Source organism: Pavona decussata, unplaced genomic scaffold, assembly GCF_977016875.1.
Source record: "Pavona decussata unplaced genomic scaffold, jaPavDecu1.1 SCAFFOLD_48, whole genome shotgun sequence".
Taxonomy (NCBI): Eukaryota; Metazoa; Cnidaria; class Anthozoa; order Scleractinia; family Agariciidae; genus Pavona; species Pavona decussata.
The window spans coordinates 2,101,931-2,118,693 of NW_028145470.1; the positions used below are offsets into that span (position 1 = coordinate 2,101,931).

At 39.1% G+C, this 16,763-nt stretch overlaps 1 protein-coding gene across 2 annotated transcripts; it reads left to right on the forward strand.

Annotated features, from left to right (window-relative positions):
- The first annotated feature begins 54 nt into the window (after positions 1 to 54).
- LOC146481735 (uncharacterized) lies at positions 55 to 15,692 on the forward strand. 2 transcript variants are annotated; one of them, XM_085107772.1, is made up of 12 exons: positions 55 to 306; positions 3,146 to 3,352; positions 4,326 to 4,433; positions 5,023 to 5,094; positions 7,682 to 7,779; positions 9,131 to 9,308; positions 10,025 to 10,125; positions 10,445 to 10,597; positions 11,042 to 11,430; positions 12,531 to 12,827; positions 13,311 to 13,348; positions 14,366 to 15,692. In XM_085107772.1, exons 2-12 carry the CDS (start codon positions 3,215 to 3,217, stop codon positions 14,483 to 14,485), a joined length of 1,692 nt encoding a protein of 563 aa, XP_084963898.1. In that variant the 5' UTR covers positions 55 to 306; positions 3,146 to 3,214; the 3' UTR covers positions 14,486 to 15,692. The 2 variants fall into 2 exon arrangements, with proteins under 2 accessions (XP_084963898.1, XP_084963899.1); XM_085107773.1 differs by having other exon boundaries at positions 56 to 306; positions 11,042 to 11,421.
- Positions 15,693 to 16,763: the final 1,071 nt, after the last annotated feature.

Genomic DNA, 16,763 nt, shown 5'->3' on the forward strand with positions numbered 1-16,763 from the left:
TGTACCTTAACATATTATGTTTAACCGCATACTCTGATCGCTGGCGTTGAATTCAAGTGAATTTGTGACGTCACGTGGAAACGAATGATCGCAAAAAAGTCGCAAAGTCAAGGGCTAGTGAGCTCGATCTTTTGAGCTTATCTACTCAAGTTTGTGAGTTAAAGTGAAAAGAGTCGCTAGACTGCATCTTTACCTCGCAGAATGGTCTCAACCTTTGACGATTCAAGGTAAAATATCCCCCGTGCCGACTGGTTGTGTTCGTATCCAAGTGGCGCGCGCGACAGTAAATAAGCTTACATTCCAGAGGTAAGTTATTGTTTTCTTTTAATTAGCTAATGTAACCTTTCTCTTTCCCTCAAAATTACACCGGTTTAGGAGCAAGATTCGCCTACCCGGCTTGCTAGTGGCTTAAAATGTTTTTGGCGTGAAACGTGAATGAATCAAAGGAACATTAATTAACGAAATGTCGATTGTTTGGCGACTTGGTAAACAGAGATATTTATTTGTTGTAACCAAATATATCATCGGTTAGAATAGGCCATTTTACAGTTGTGTGCTTAGTGACCTGGCGTTGAATTGGAAGTGAGGCTTGGTGTGACCTTGTTTTGATACAAACCTCACTGCTTTTCACATGTAGATCATGTTGTTCTTATGCTAACTAGTTCCCATTTACATATGAAAAGCAGTGAGGTCTGTATTAAAGCAAGGTCACTCCTAGCCTCGCTCCCAATCCAAGGCCAGGTCACTAAACACACAACTGTAAGATGGCCTATTGTTATACTTATCCAATCTCTATTGTTCTTCATATTGTGCAAAATTAATTGGAAGGCTGTAGATAAGGTTATAGCAGAGGTTATAGATAACATGTATAGCACGCATCAACATTCGCAAGCACTTATTGGATATCCAACAAGCGCGATTTATAATTAAAAAAATAATCAAGAAATGTGTAGTTCCAGAAAATATCCATACCCCCACCATGGAGGGAATTTCACATAGGACCCCCCCATCCCCCAGGATTTTCCATTTTCAAAGTATTTTTTTAACCCCCCCACCCCTTCGGAAATTCCTCAAATACAGACTACACCCCCACCCCCTCTGGAAAAGTTTTATTTCAAAAGAACGCCTCAAAAATCAGTTTGATGTGAATATTTCAGAAATATCAAGAACTGCCTACACGAGGAGAAAATATGCGTATCGAAGAGCGTGCGCGCTGTTCAATTTCACCGGTAAAGTTTGCCAAAAAGCTCTTGATACTGAAATAATTGTTGCGTTTTATATTTACCTGTGGTCTTTGACATCAAACTTTACCATTAGCTTTGCTGAAGATTTTAAATCTAAATTGTTGGAATAAGTCCGGCAACGCAAAAATGTGTTTACATTTAATTTGCACAGTATTTCATGTTTACGTTCCTATGCAAATTTGTAGGAGATCAAAAGGATTATCGCTTTAGTTCTACTCAATATATATTTCTCATGGTAATCATTCAGTCTAGTTATTATTAGTCAATAGTTTTCCTATTGAATCGGAATAGCTTGGACAAAATAAGCATTAGCAGGGCAGGGAGACAAATTGACCTTTCAGATCGTAACTTGAAACCGCAGACGAAATGGAGCAGCGAAACGAAATTATAGCATGTTCACGTTCTTATGCAAATTTTGTATGAGATCAATAACGCATTAAAAGAATGTCGAATTGGCTCTATTTTGTTGAATTTTGGCATAGAAATTAAGTTAATAGTTTTGGACTTTGAGTTGAAATATTTTGGACAAAATAAGTTTTAACACGGGTCAGTTTTGACAAACCAGTTATAATTGACCCCGGGAATTGACCTTTGCCCGTAAGCTTAACTTTACACAGCATTCAAAAATAACAAACCAATATTTCAATGTTTTATGTAAAATTGGGGCTTTCACTTTATAGCCATACAAAAGTTTCCCTTTTAAACATTGATACAAAAACAATAATATTGTTGCCAGTGAACAATATTTTTCTGCGCAAGAAAGCTTCACAAACAACAGTTTTATAATAACTGAGTCACGCAACGCAGACATAGATTTCTTGTCTCACTTGGACTACTACGCTTACAAAGGCTTTTCGGAGAAGGGAAACATGTTTTTAATGTAACAAGGGTTGCTTTAAAACAGTTAAACAACGTAACGTCTTCAAGAAAGATCTACGAAGTTGTTAAGTTGGTAAGTTACAATAATATTTTGAACAACTATGTCTGACATGAACGTGAAGTTGACCCTCTGGAAGCTTATCCAACCATTCACCCCTCCTTCCCTCTGGAATTTCCTGGGCCATTGACCCCCCCATCCCTCTGGAATTTCCAATTCCCTCCGTGGTGGGGGTATGGATATTTTCTGGAACCACACAATATTGCTTGATCTTTCTCATTGCATTTTGCAAGAAAATGAAGACAATTTAATAGCCATTATTTCTTAGGCATGGTATAATACAGTGTAGCTGATATCTTATGATGGCTAAGCCAATCAAAAGTCTGGAAATGCATTATCCAATGATCCAGTTTTTAACAATCAGTGGTAGAAAGAAGTGAAGAGGCCCTCAACTTATACAGCATAATTAACAAATTAAATATCCCATGAAATCATTGAGAATATTGCCTGATACTTAGCTGACCAGGTTGTAGGCAGGGATGGCTAAAACCAGGGGATATTCCACAAGATTGAGCAGGATAATTGTTAAATATTATTCAACATGTTAATGACCTAGCGCAGTTTGCCATTTTGCACCTTGAGACACAAAATTAGGCATATGGCTATCCTGTTGACCATGGACAACGAATATTATATCCAGTGCACCATGACCAAACTTGGGCAGTTTTACAAAGTGTTGAGTAATAACACAGGATACATCTGTTGACTACGGACGGCAAAATAATAATATTCAGTGCACCATGACCATATATATGTCGGTATATATGTCTTCATTACCATAATCCAAGACAAAGGTCATACAAATCAAACTGGCTTGAGAAATTTTTAAAACAAAAAAATTTTGAACCACGACATATACATATATGGAAGTTATCAACTACACACATTCCCTAAAAATGAAATGTGTTTTCTAATAATAATTATATATTGTTGCTGAAATCTTGGATCTTGTTTTGACTCGCAGAGGTTGGCAATTTATCATCTAAATGGCTAAATCAAGCATGTGGATAACAGCTGCATTTGTTAGTTGACAATGATGAGAGACGGTAACCCAAATGCTTTCACAAGACAAGTACATTTTGCCAATGGATTTCCTCCCAAAGGCCTTGTGCAGGCTGCCTCTCCTGGTGGTGGGTCACCTTATACCACAGGAGGGCATTTTGTGAGCTTAGTAAGTTACAACTAAAGTGCCACGAACACTTTAATGTAATAATGGGAGGTGGTGTCATTTGGGGGTTTATAATTGAATGAAATTAAATGAAATTCTTATACATCGCACATATCACCTGAAGTCTCATGGCGGTTTACAATTCTATGGGGTGAGATCAGACGTCAGCATTGGTCCATATTAGATCTCACCCACCCACCCACCCAGCCATTCAACCCAAGCATGAGTGTGAAAGATAGAAGACCAGACCACAACACCAGGAACTACATCCCCTACTCTTGCGGACAGTGTGTGGGTTCTTTAACGTCCCACAAAGTAATCATGAACAAGGGTTGTGAGACGGGACCTACGATTTATCGTCCTTATCCAAGAAGACAACAGTAGAAAGTCTAACCATTTGCAGATGTCATAAATTTACAGGCAGCACTTTTCTCCTCAATTAATTTTAAAGACCCTGAGTGTTGGTCTGGCCGGGGTTTGAACCCGCGACCTCCTGCACGGAAGCCCGGTCTGCCAACTGAGCCAACCGGTCGGCGGTTTATGATAGGTAGTCAGGGATGTTGATAAGAGCTGGTTACCAATGCAAATTTCACCGTCTGAAAGAGAGTTTATGATGGGCTGAAATTTCAACAGAACACAAATACTTGAGGCTAATTAAGGTGCAGAGTCCAAAAGAGCCGGCTGGGTTTAATAAAGAGCCTGCTTCAGGTAAAATTGTTTTATCTGTTGCTTTATGTTTGTTTTCAATAGAAGCCTACATGTATGGTAATGGCAAAATTTCTGTTTTAATTGCAAAATGAAGCACAAAGCAGCGGATAAACATTGGACATGGCTAAGCAATAACCTGGTCCTCCAGGCTGAGAGTTCTGTGGGGGGCTAATAACTCCATGTTGTAAGAAGGGTCTTGTTACCAAAACTTCAACCTAACCTCCATAAAAAAACATATTTTTTTATTGTCTCCTTCTTGTTTTTGTAGGATGAAGTTTCACCTAGAGTTGGAAGAAGCCATCGTTCAATTCCACCTCTTGCAAAGGGTCGTGGTCAGTTCTGTAGCATGAAAGACAGACCAGAGGATGACAGATATGTACGCTTGAGTTCATAAAGCAATGTTGTACAGTGTATTAAGTCAAGAGCAGGTTTATCTAATAGCATGCATAGTGCAATTGAACACCTCCGACCAGCAAATAAAGGACAACATCATATCTTTACTGTGCTGTAGTTAATTGTCAGTACGTAGTCACATTGGAAAAGGAAACAATGTGAAATATGACAAATCTGTCATGGGATACATTTAATATCCTGGCACTTTGTAAATCACAGTGAAGAAGCAAAAAGTATTGAATGGACATTTAAGTCCACTTTTATCATTGTAGTGCTGAACACTACAGAGAGAAAAACCTCTTGGAGTGACAACGAGAACCAACAATAACCTTAACCAACATGATGCTGAGTCTGGGAATTGAACCTGGGCCACATTGGTGGGAGGCAAGTGCTCTTTGCACTGCGCCATCCCTGGTCCCCAATAAATTATTTTATTACTAGTCAATACGATTTTTAAACAGTCATGTTAGCAGCTGATCAACCTGAGTTAATGAGTATGTTATTTCCCTATAGGGAAACATGTAGTGTGGTTTAAATTGTCCTGAAAACATTTTGTTATGTTTTTATAATAGAGAAGGAGACCAGACCCATTCAAATTACCAAAGGCCTCAGAAAAGACTGGATTTTCTGCTTCACAGATTAAGGTTTGTAAGTTACTGGGGAATGAGCTCCATTCATTGCAGAGGAAAATTCTCTCTATTTCATCACACATGGTTTCACTAGTAAATGCTGTTAGCTACTAGGAGTAGTTCATATCTTTCAATCATCACCCATAGAATATTTTCCTTGCATGATCCCTGGGGGGAAAGGCCGGGGCTAGGATTCCCATATAAAAGTGACGAGGGTGATCATCTTATCTTTTAGGGGTTAAAATTTGTGGTTTGATACCCCTTAGGATGCTTAAATCTAAAATGACTTCCGTTAGATAGAGGTATGGTGGTACCTTGTAGGGCATTGAGCCAAAAATATGCGAGGAACTCAAATAATATCAGTCAGCTGATTTTATTTGTCTCATTAGAGTTGGTATCTGTCAGGGGTAAAAAATTGTTAGCACCCACAAACAGTATCTGGTACCTTTTAGGGGTTCTTTTCAAAATTTCTGATGATCACTCCAGTCACTTTTATATGGGAGTTCCCCAGGGTGTGATCGTGTTTGATATTTTTATTGATTATTGTTGTCACTATCACCAGATTTGTAGTGGAGGGTGGGGGAGGGGGGACAAGGGCAAGGGTAAGTCATAGACTAGTGATGTTACTTTAGTCTGATTAGTGCGTTAGCTGAAACCATATTTCCCATCAGGGTAATACATCAAACTTTGTGTCTGCAATGGAAAAAAGGAAATTATTACATTTAAGGCTACTTATAGGGAAGAAAGGTCGAATTTTTCTCAAATAAATTTTATTAGATAATTGTTGAAACAAGGAAGGGATGCAAAGTTTCGTGAAAACAGCAGTTAGAAATCTTAAAAAGAATGCAAGCTATCTGAAAAACAAAGTTTTGTAGGAAAAGTGGTGAGCGAGTGAAGGTGTCATAATCCAATTTATGCGGGACTGTGTTGAGATATTACGCGGCAAAAATTACCCGCGATCTCGAATTACCAGCAAATTTGCATATTTTTGTTTATATTGTGTTCATTGCATGTTACAGCGTTGTATGTAAAATTTTACTGTGATACAGCGTTCCATTTTAGATTTAAGCATAATTTGCGTAAAAGGTTGTTATGAAGAAAGCGAAACTAGAAAAGTTGCCTTGGGTGAAAGTTAAGAAAAAACCGGGGCCAAAGAAGGTCGAAAAATCATATGACGAAGCCAAAAAACTTCAGCTGGCGGAGAGCGACAAGGGCTCTTGGTACAACCAGTCAGGTTTCCTTTTAAACCCATCCTCATCAAAAGATATCGGGGCAAGCCGGATAAAAACAACTGCCTTGGCAGCAGAGAAATTCGAGGACGAGAAATCGGATAGCAAAGAGTCGAACATCAGTTTGGAGTCCGAAATCGAAGGTGCCGGCGACAATCCAGCCAATTTCGCCGTTGTTGACCGGCTGAAAATAAGCAGTGAACCTCAGTGCGCAGCCTCGTGTACTGATAGCGGTGAAAAGTGCGTGTCTTATGTCAACTCCGCTGGGGCTGCCAGTTTCACGTTCTACGTCTATCTGCCGTTTCCTTCTTTGTTTTGGTTCCCGCGCCAGACTTTTCCCAAAAAGTATTGCTTTACAATATTACAGTAACACTGAGTGCCCTCCAGGGAATGCTTCTTTGTGTTTGATCAGCTGGCAGCGTGAGCACGTTGACAAGTATTTTAATGAGGTGCGAAAACCCTGAAAATGTTTCAAGGCCGAAAACACAGCTTTTGTTTTTGCGCAAATTCCCCATCTTCAAATGAATTAATAGGGTATGTAGATTTGCCAGATTTCAACGAAATTTGGCCAGAATGGTCATCGGATATTAATGCATCAAAGTGTGTCAGGCTTTTACGAAATTCAAAATATTTTTCCCTTGAAGTGTTAACGTCTGACGCTACTACAAAAATTTTCCATTGTCCATCTTTAGGACGGGTTTTCTCACAAACCAATAGGAATAAAGAAAAAGCCTGACACATTTTGTTAGCCAGTATTATCTCCTGATTGATATTGTGCAGTATGTTTGGTTGTGCGCCTTTACGTGAGAGTGGGTAATTCAGTTAAGTACATGTCGCTAGTATTGAGTTTGCAGGCCTCTGAGCACTTATGTATCCAAAAAAATAAAAAAAACATTGATATTTTCGCAAACTTCAATTTATCAGCTTTACAGTGATATATAGTTTTTCGTGGTTTTATCGTAAGCAGCGCGCGTACGCTAGTTTTCCCTGAAGGCACTCGCGAAACATGGCAGTAACCTTAAAAATGAATTAATAAACATTCATTGCTCAAAACAGACAGATTAGAGTCTGGTATTGCAAATAAAATTGTCCAATTGATCATAATATTTTCAAAATCTAAGGCAAGGAATAAAAGTAAGGGGAGCTTTGCTTTTCAAATGAAAATGACATGCCATAAATGAGGGAAATTATTTGAAGAAAAGAGAAAAAGAGTTAAAATTTGATGTCTGGTACTTTACACACCCACCTTTCATTACAACTTTAATGCCGTGGAAGTTACAATGTAGTCTCATACATCTGTGCAAGTTGGGTGGTACACTTTAAGTGCTATTGTTAGTAACTGTGCATGTGTGAATATAATTGTTATCTGACAGCGTGCCAAACCAAGAATCATTAGAGCGTGTCGTTCAACTGAACCCCCGTCTCCTCCCCCCGCTACTGCCGCAGGTTACAATATGAAGAATTTAGCAAGGTATGTGTTTAATGTCTGTTAACGTCAATAGCGCATGATCTCTGTGATTCAAAACTCATTCAACAACAAGCTCTGTTGTACGCTGCCAGCAATCATTGTAATAGATTGCGAACACTTGTTAATACCTTGGTCCTAAACCGTGGGGTAACTTATCCAGTAAATATAAGGAAAAACTCCTGAGCAATCTAAAGTCTTTTAAATCACAAATGAGAAGGTGGCATCTATTGGCTTTCTACAAGATGGATGCTATCTATGCAATTCTATAGTTTTTGTGACAGACATTGTGATATTTATTTGAATTTTTTAAATAGTTTTTTTTAATGTAGTTATCTCAGTCACTTAATCATTAGTAAGGTGTCCTTAGCAGAGTGTTCTCCTTCTGCTTGATATTTTTAGACACCTTAATAAAGAGAGTCTACTTTCATTCATTCATTTCATTCAGATTTGTCTCAGAGTGAAGCCGTTTAGATTACAAATAATGTAAACCCACATTTTTTGTGTGGTCATATGATTGTACAGTGTGCACACAAGCTTAAAACGTTCTCCTTTGTGGTGGCTGTTTGGGTCATCATGCAAAATATTTTAATCTTCACCCCACACCACCACAACAAAAAATGAAAATAAATATTTCATTTTTCAGGCCACATTTGTTCAAAAATGGAAAACTTTAATAAATCACAACCTAGCAACCAAATTACATCAGTTTGGTGGGCACTTAATCTGCTGGATAGTAGTTATTACATCCACTGGATAAAGTTCTCTGCACTTTGAACAACGTTACTGCAGGGAGCAGGGATGGCGCAGTGGTGAGAGCACTCGCCTAATTCCCACCAATGTGGCCCGGGTTCAATTCCCAGGTCAACTTGGCGTCATATGTTGGTTGAGTTTGTTGTTGTTTTTCGTCCTTGCTCCGAGAGGCTTTTCTCCGGGTTCTTCAGTTTTCCCCTCTCCTCAAACATTAGCATTTCCAAAATCCAATTCGATACAGAATCTGTCGTAACAGACTGTCAGTGTAACCCTCGTTAAACAAAGTTTATTTATTTATTTTATTTTATTTTATTTAGAATCTGTAACACCTTCAGTCTTAATAACAACAGATTTTTGATAATCATTTTACACTGTACAGGTACACCTTAAGAATATTTACGTGTAGCTTATAAAGACATGGCTAGTTTAAGGGCCTGACATTACGGTACAATCAAACAATAATTAAAGAATGTATAATTATTATACATACTTTAATATAAAATTTGGGTCATAAACAACCAATAATAATAATTTTCTGTGGTGTCTGGGATATACTGTTTTGATCAAAGGATTAAGCCTTATTGTACGCTATTTCATTTGATAGGAGGGCGGTGTACTCCACTCCACCCTACAGACCTCTGGATGGTGATCTTGAAGATGACATAGTGCCACCATCTGTGGAACTGAAATCCAAGAACAGCAGAATTATATCAGATGTTGAAAAAGAAAGTATTCAAGCTGAACTTGCAGGTCTTGAGGAGGTCTACCAACGAGTGTGTCGGGTTAGTGAATCAATGGAACACTTCATTTGTATGCAGTGATTGAGTAGCTTAGTTTGTGGGGTTGTTAGTGATTACATGTGAAACCAAGAGCTAGGCTACAAAATCTAGAGGCAGATGTGGGAAGAGGGTTCTTGAAAGTAATTAAAGATGTTCATACAAGAGAAAACACATTGTAATAAGAATATTTTTTAAACATATGCACAAAGAAAATCCAATGTTGTAGAAAGAAATGGGTTTCATGTGAGACAAAGTACCAGTGACTACTAGAGACTATTTCCTTTGTGTCATAACTATGTTTGAAAGTTATTGTGCACCCCTCAAATTGAAAATTCCTGGGTTTCCCTTGAAATCAGCAGAGGAATAACAAAAGAGTGGATTTTAAAAGTTAGAAAGTAAAAAGTATCAGTATGTATATGGGAACTTTAAATTTGATAAGACCAACTGTTAAGTTATAATTTAGACTAAAATGATAATGATGATGATGATGATGATGATGATGATGATGATGATGATGATGATGATGATGATGATGATCATCATCATCATCATCATCATCATCATCATCATCATCATCATCATTATAAAAAACAAACAATGTTTCAACCGATGATAATCAAATGACTAATCATATGGTTGAAACATTGTTCGTTTTTAGTGTTACATGTACAGCTGTAGCCTTTATATCACTAATTGTCTTTTAATGTGCTTTACTGCAGGGGAAAATTGAGTCGCTGTATGGTTTACTGTATCCAAGTCAGAGAGACAGCAAACGGGGGCCGATACAGTATATTAACACAAGTGCACCAGTGCAGCTCAGGTAAATTATCATTCAGACTGATACTTTTTTACTATGCATGTTTTGCAATAGTTGTGATATAAATTAATTTCAATAGGGTAATCGTAGTGCTTTGAAAAAAAGGTTTTGCCATTGAATTCCAGTAAATTGCAACTTTGGGGGAAATTTTGACGTTGGCACTAGGGTAAATTTAAAAAAGAAAACAAGTTATGAACATTACACCATGTAATCTTGCTACTCATATTTTTTTAAGGGCCAAACAAAATATTCAAAATCTGCCGGTTCAAATACCATAAGCTGAAGTCCGATTGCCTTAACTTGTTTTATCTCTTTTTGAAAGAACTCCAAAAATTACTCAGCACATGAAGAAACCTGCTGCAAGGGATAAAGATATTGTGGCAGCATCATTTGGATCAAGTGAAGTTGAAAAGATGAAATTTGATGAGACTGCCCTAATGTCACTTCCTGGTTCAGGAGATGACGCAAAACATGAGTAAGTTTTATTGTTACATCAATGAGCAACTCATTTGTTGTTCATTTCGAAAACAGAAACTCAGTAGGTTAGCCTTTCTTCCCCCCCCCCCCCCCCCAAAAAAAAAAAGACTTTATTTAAGCGCCGAGGTTTTTAGTGTAGTGGAAACACTATAAACTAGTGAAATAAATATACAAACTGAGCATAACATTTGTTAAAAATCCCAACTGGTAGGAGGCAAACCAGTTGGCTATTTACAAAGCGTGGTCTTGGATGTGAAAACGGAGTTACCGTGAAACAAATCCAAGTGTTCAGAGCGGACTTGAACCTGGGGCCCCTGGATTACAATTCCGGCGCCCTGACCACTAGCCCACGCCACCTCCTAAGGCAGAGTTGGTCTCAAAGGTCACAGTTGGCCTCGAATTCAGATGCAGATTCATTACACTTGTCTTTGTTTTATTACAGGAACAACACACGACCCATCTTAATCCCTCTTCCGTACATCAGGTCAGATATCAACGTGACAGCGACCGGGAAACAGCAAAAACCAATATACAGTGTGCCATATATCTACAGTAACAGGACAAGCAAAGCAACCACACGGCCTTCTCACAACACCTCACCAGCAGTAATCAACTTTAATCCAATGAACTTTCCAGAACTTAGTCGCCCAGGAACTATAAATGGCCCGCCTGCTGGGTCTAAGACCAATGTGCTGAACAAAGCAAGCAACAGCACTGTCTTTGGTGAAGTTCCAATGCGTAGTTCTGTACCTGCTCTGTTTCTTTCATCCCCTGGGCCTTTTAAAGGTATCACGCCTAATCAGACACCAGCACTGTTTGACGGTAAGAACTGTATCTATGACGGTATCTACGACTATGCAGGGGTTTCATTAGAGGCCAGGCACTGAGCAAATTGACCGTCTGTGAACACGACCTTGTCTGGCTGGTGCTATCATCTAAGCCAACATTTTCCGTAAAAGAACATATCCAATTTAAAGTCCTATCCTGCCCGGGTGCCCTAACCTCTTGCCGGCCTGTTTAAAATCTTAATGAAACCCCTGGCTTTTTTATCACAATTTCAGAGAATTATTAACTGAAAGAAACTGAACTATTCTAACTATCAGCATGACAACCGTTCAAGCTCTCATTTTTGCTCCCTTAAGCTTAAAAACCATCTCTCCTTACTTAAAGTAATGTCTCTTATAGTAATTTACTACTAATATTCAAAGATTAGGGAGTGCGTTCGATCCCAGCCTGTCTCTCGTCTGTCAAGTTGGTGATGATGTCATCCGCCCCTGCAAAATCTACGGGGAATGCCAGATACGCGTCCCAAGATCCATTCATTTGTTGATTGTCCCATACAATCTCGACTCCAATCTGTATTAGGTTTACATTGTCTGTACGTCGAACGCAATTACCATTTTTGTTCTGTTATAGCTACTTTGCACGTGACCGTACGTAGCACGTAGGCTTTCATCCATTGTGAAAATGTTATGCTTATGTGAGTGCCGTAAGGACCTAGGGCGTGTTTCTTAAAAGTCGCGATGACCTACCCGGCCTGGCACGCGTTTCTTAAAGCTCTCGAAGTCTTTCGGGTTCGAAAAGTATTTTTCTTATCCCTTTTTCTACAGATTGGCAAGCTTTCAAAAGTGTCAAAATTGAATTTTTGATAATGAATTTTGTGTATGTAAAATAGTTTTTCGGGTCCGAAATCTTCAGTTTCGGGAGTTTAAGAAACATACGCCAGCTGAAAACTATTGTGTCCCCAGCTCGTTCGCCCAGCTTTCGTTTTTCGCCCAATATCCCACCAGCTACGCCAGCTACAGAGAGATTGGCTGGTTTTGTGGTAAACTAGGCACTCAGCTTGCATACTGTTTAGCCAGGGTTAATAATAATATGGAATCTGATGAAAGTGTCCTGTGCCATTGTCATTTATTACCTTGGAATTTCAGATGTTGATGTAGAAGGAGAAGAAGACTTGGGCAAACTGGATATCGAAAGTGTAGGTTCAGATGTTGATTATCCAGCTCACCGGAAAGTCACTGAAGACTCAACTGGCGAGAACATTGTTGCATCAGGAAATTCTGCCGGGCATGAAGGTGAAGGGAAAACAGGTTTGGATGGGGGAAACGAAAAGAACGGTGATGACAATTGTGGTGAAGAAGACATGGCAAAGGGAATTCGGTTTAGCCTCACCACTGATGTGGGGCTACAAGAGGATGTGGAGATTTATGACTATGATAAACGAGGTAGGCTTGAGACTTTGTTGTTGTTGTTCTTTTCTTTTTTCTGTCATTTCTTTCTTTCTTTTTGTTTTTTTAGTTTTGAGTTACTTGGACAAGGTAAAAGCTCAAATCCAAATTGGCAGAAGTGCTCTTTTTACAGTCGGTCGAAAAAAAGGACTGAATTCAGTGTTGACTTCAAACCTTGGTGGACCTTGCACCTTGTATTTTCCTGATAAAATCGGAATTTTAAAAAAATTGCTTCTAAAATTTACCAGAAACATGTTCCCTCCGCTGCCAATGTTTTGTGCTTTCACACACAAACTGAGAAGTGTTTAAGGAAGCAATGCATCGGCAATAATATTTCAGTGTTCTTTCTTTTCCGTAGGCCGGTACAATAAACAGTTGTGTCTGCAAATCAAAGTACAAGTTTCACAAGTCCTAGAATAAAATGACATGAACAGACATAATTGCTAATTTTAAGTATGCCTTGTTGTTGTTGTTTTGTAGACATTGAGACTGAACTGGAAGCCGCGAAACAAATTCAGGTGCGTTGAGTTGTTATGTAGAACTTGAGATCTATTGAATCTGAACATTCTCCTGAAGGATGCTTGGAGATTTAGCGCTTCGCCGTTGTAAAAAGTAATGGTATTTGGCGATTAAATGAGAGCGACAACTTGCCTTAACCTTGTCTATTCGAGACAGCTCTCATCAACCAACACCCGTCAACTCTCGTCCACTATCGCGAGTTCTCGTCAACACCCGTTAACGTTCGCTCTACTGTCGTGAACACCCGTCAACTCTCGCTCAACTTTCGTTACCTCGTGTCTACTCTAGCCAATTCTAGCTAATACCCTCTATTATTAAAAGCTGGATCATTGTATAATGCAATTCAAGGGTTTTGATTGGCTTAGCGGCCATGGTATATGAGCCATTATACCATGCCCGAGAAGTAGTGACCATAAATTGTTTTCTGGCTGCTCTTGAAAAGGAAATCAGCAAGGCCTACCAATATCACTTGCGCTTGTTGGATATGAGATGATAGATAGCCAACTCGGCGCTAGCCGCCTCGTTGGCTATCTATCATCTCATATCCAACGCGCGCTCGTGGAATAATTGTTAACTATCGTTAGTGACGTCGACTTAACTCATCAGCTCTCGGCGACACTCGTTAACCTTCGTTTACTGTCGTTAACTCTCAGCTTTAATCACTTGTCGAAGACTCTCGTCGACTTGATCGGGATTTATACCGTAACGGTCTGAAAGAAAGTTAGGTTGACATAAACACACTGAAAACATAGCCCTTGTATTGTCACAGGGCTGACTACAAACGCTAGCTAACTACAGTAGCCCTAGGATGAATAAAAAGTCATTTTTGCCTCAGTAGCATTAGAATAGGGTTTGAATTTTTTTCACACTGGACAAAACCCCAATGTATGTTTGTTAATCATCTCTTTATTCTGGTGGCCTGTGTTGTTGATCTTGTACGTAGTTTAGGAGCTGATCACTGCATTCTTGAAGCTTGTAGGGTTTACTTAACTTTAATCTGTTTGATATTTAAATAGGAATTAGAGGAAATAGGAGAGCAAAAGCTTAAAGAATATGCCGAACTGCTTGAGGAACATCAACATATTTTGGAAGAGGTCAAGCAACTGGAAAACGAGCTAAATGAATCTCATGAATAGCGTACCATATGTCCTACGAAACCTCTACTGGCAGTGGCTATATGTCATGTTTAATTGCTTGGTAAAGATGAATGGCTTTTTCTGACTCCTTTGCCAGAACCACCGCCATCTTCACCACTGCCTTCTGAGTAGGGTGTCCTTTGAGGGACCAAGCCTTGGCTGATTTCATCTTTGAGTTGTTGCATTTGATCAATGGCTGCTTATGGCATCTTTTGTCTCAATAATAGCTACCGCTCTGGCTAATCGACAGCGTATCATATGTAGGACCAATCATTTGCTGGTTGCATGCTATCGTGAAATTGTTGCATGTGAGCAATGGCTGCTTATGACAATTTTTGTCTCTACTGCTCTGCCTAATGGATAGCGTATTCTATACACGACTAACCCTTTACTGGTTGTATTCTATCGTGGAATTGTTGCATGTGAGCAAGGGAACCTTGTGAACTCGTCTACTACGAAAATTACCATGTTTCTGCCTTTGGACAGCGATTCCGGCGTTTGTACAAAAAAACCCTCCTAGGTTTGCGTCCGTTTTTTAACGAAAGTACTAATGCAAGGTTGTTTGCGAGCACTGAAAAATGTAAGGGAACATTGTCCAAATGCTCGCCTGGAATCCTGCTTGTGGTGTCGTTCGTATTTGTATAGCAAGTATATTTTGTTGTTTAAATGAAAAGACGCAGTGCTGTCACGTTAATTTCCATTTTCAAATTTAACCAAAGGGCCTGGCTCACAATATGTTCAACACCACGAAAATTTGTGTCTTTATATTCTCCTTGAGGGTTTAATTTGAATTTAATAGATTGAAATATTTAAGAAATCGAAAAAATGACAAGCTGTTGATGTTATACGTGCAGTAGGCGAGTGTTTCCAGTACTGTTGCTAGGGCCGCCCAATTTGTTATGGGCGATATCGTTACTTGTAGAAACTAGCAAAGATAGATTCTCTTTCAAAGAGTTATGGAAAGTGGCTTGGAGCCAATTACAGAGTGCAAAGATTCTTGTTTATTTTATAAATATATATATAATATATGCTTTATATAATAGTATTTACAAGTAGGTTACCAAATTTCTACCGTATACCCGTGTGCAAAGTACAGTAACTTTGGTAGAAAACCCGCATCTTAACTAACAGGTATTCAAAACTCTGTGTGTATAAATGACCCTGTTAATATTTTGTATCAATAAACTAAATTTATTGCTCCAGAATACACTAATTGCGCTGCTTGAAGGTTCTATTTTAAGGACAAATGAGCACTTACATTCATGCTGGGGGGGGGGGGGGGGGGCTCACTGCAATCTCCCTCCCCCCCCCTCTTGCTCACTAATAAAACATCTGTAACATACCTGCCTTGGGAGAATGAGCCAGTAGACCTGCACCCTTCAAAAGCTCTATTTTCACTGGACCCTTATAACCTGCAGCTGCATTGTTTTTTAGGGTTGGGAGCATTGTTCTGTTGTTCGTTCTTTTGTCCTCTCGACCAACCATGGAAGGCGTCACAAACGGTGCAGATCACTCGAATGAGCTTCTCTCTCGACTAATTGTGCCACTTTTCCAACACAGGAAGCTGATAGATGTCCTTTTTTGGTCGAGACGCCTCTTGAAGATCCTTAAAGGAACTCAGTTTTAGAGAACCCCCTCCCCCCCCCCCCCCCCCACGTACTTTTGTCGAGTAAATTTCAGCGGAACCCGTTAATCGGCTAGCATTATGAATTTTCAGTTGTTTTTGACGAGGTGTTAATTAAAGATGATACCATGCAATGAAAAGTTGAGATGTGATTGGTTGATAAACAAAGAAAGCTGAAATGTGTACAGAAGCCATTATTAAAAATAATGGAGATATACAGTAGACAGATTAAGTTTGATCGCGTCTGTTCATTTCTTAGGGTTCAAGAGTCTTAAGGACGGTGCCTACTAATACCGAAGTATTTTTGCGCGGTTTTTGACTATGTGGGAAAAGCAGATCTTAGGAAGGGCTATGAAAATCCAAAAAGAAAATTTGGGGTAACCACGCATTTTTTAGAGATAATTAAGCAACAATTATTCTGAAAAGCAGTAAAATACAAAGCAATGCATGGCGTTTTTTTTTTTCCAAATTGAAGCTTTTTTATCTCTGAAAAATGCATGATTACCCCTAATTTTTTTTTTGGATACCAAAAGCACTTGCCAAATTCTGCTTTCCCCAAAAAGTTTTAAACCGCGCAAAAATATCCTTGTATTAGTAGCCACCACCCATAGGAAACCCGAGTATCACGAGATGCGTAGAACGTACGCACAGTAA

Bases quoted from the DNA above. Each gene is read 5' to 3' on its own strand.
- LOC146481735 (XM_085107772.1), top strand. From the start codon at position 3,215: ATGATGAGAGACGGTAACCCAAATGCTTTCACAAGACAAGTACATTTT. The intron at 4,434-5,022 runs GTACGCTTGAGT...TTTTTATAATAG, and splicing joins GACCAGAGGATGACAGATAT to AGAAGGAGACCAGACCCATT. The intron at 10,598-11,041 runs GTAAGTTTTATT...GTTTTATTACAG, and splicing joins GGAGATGACGCAAAACATGA to GAACAACACACGACCCATCT.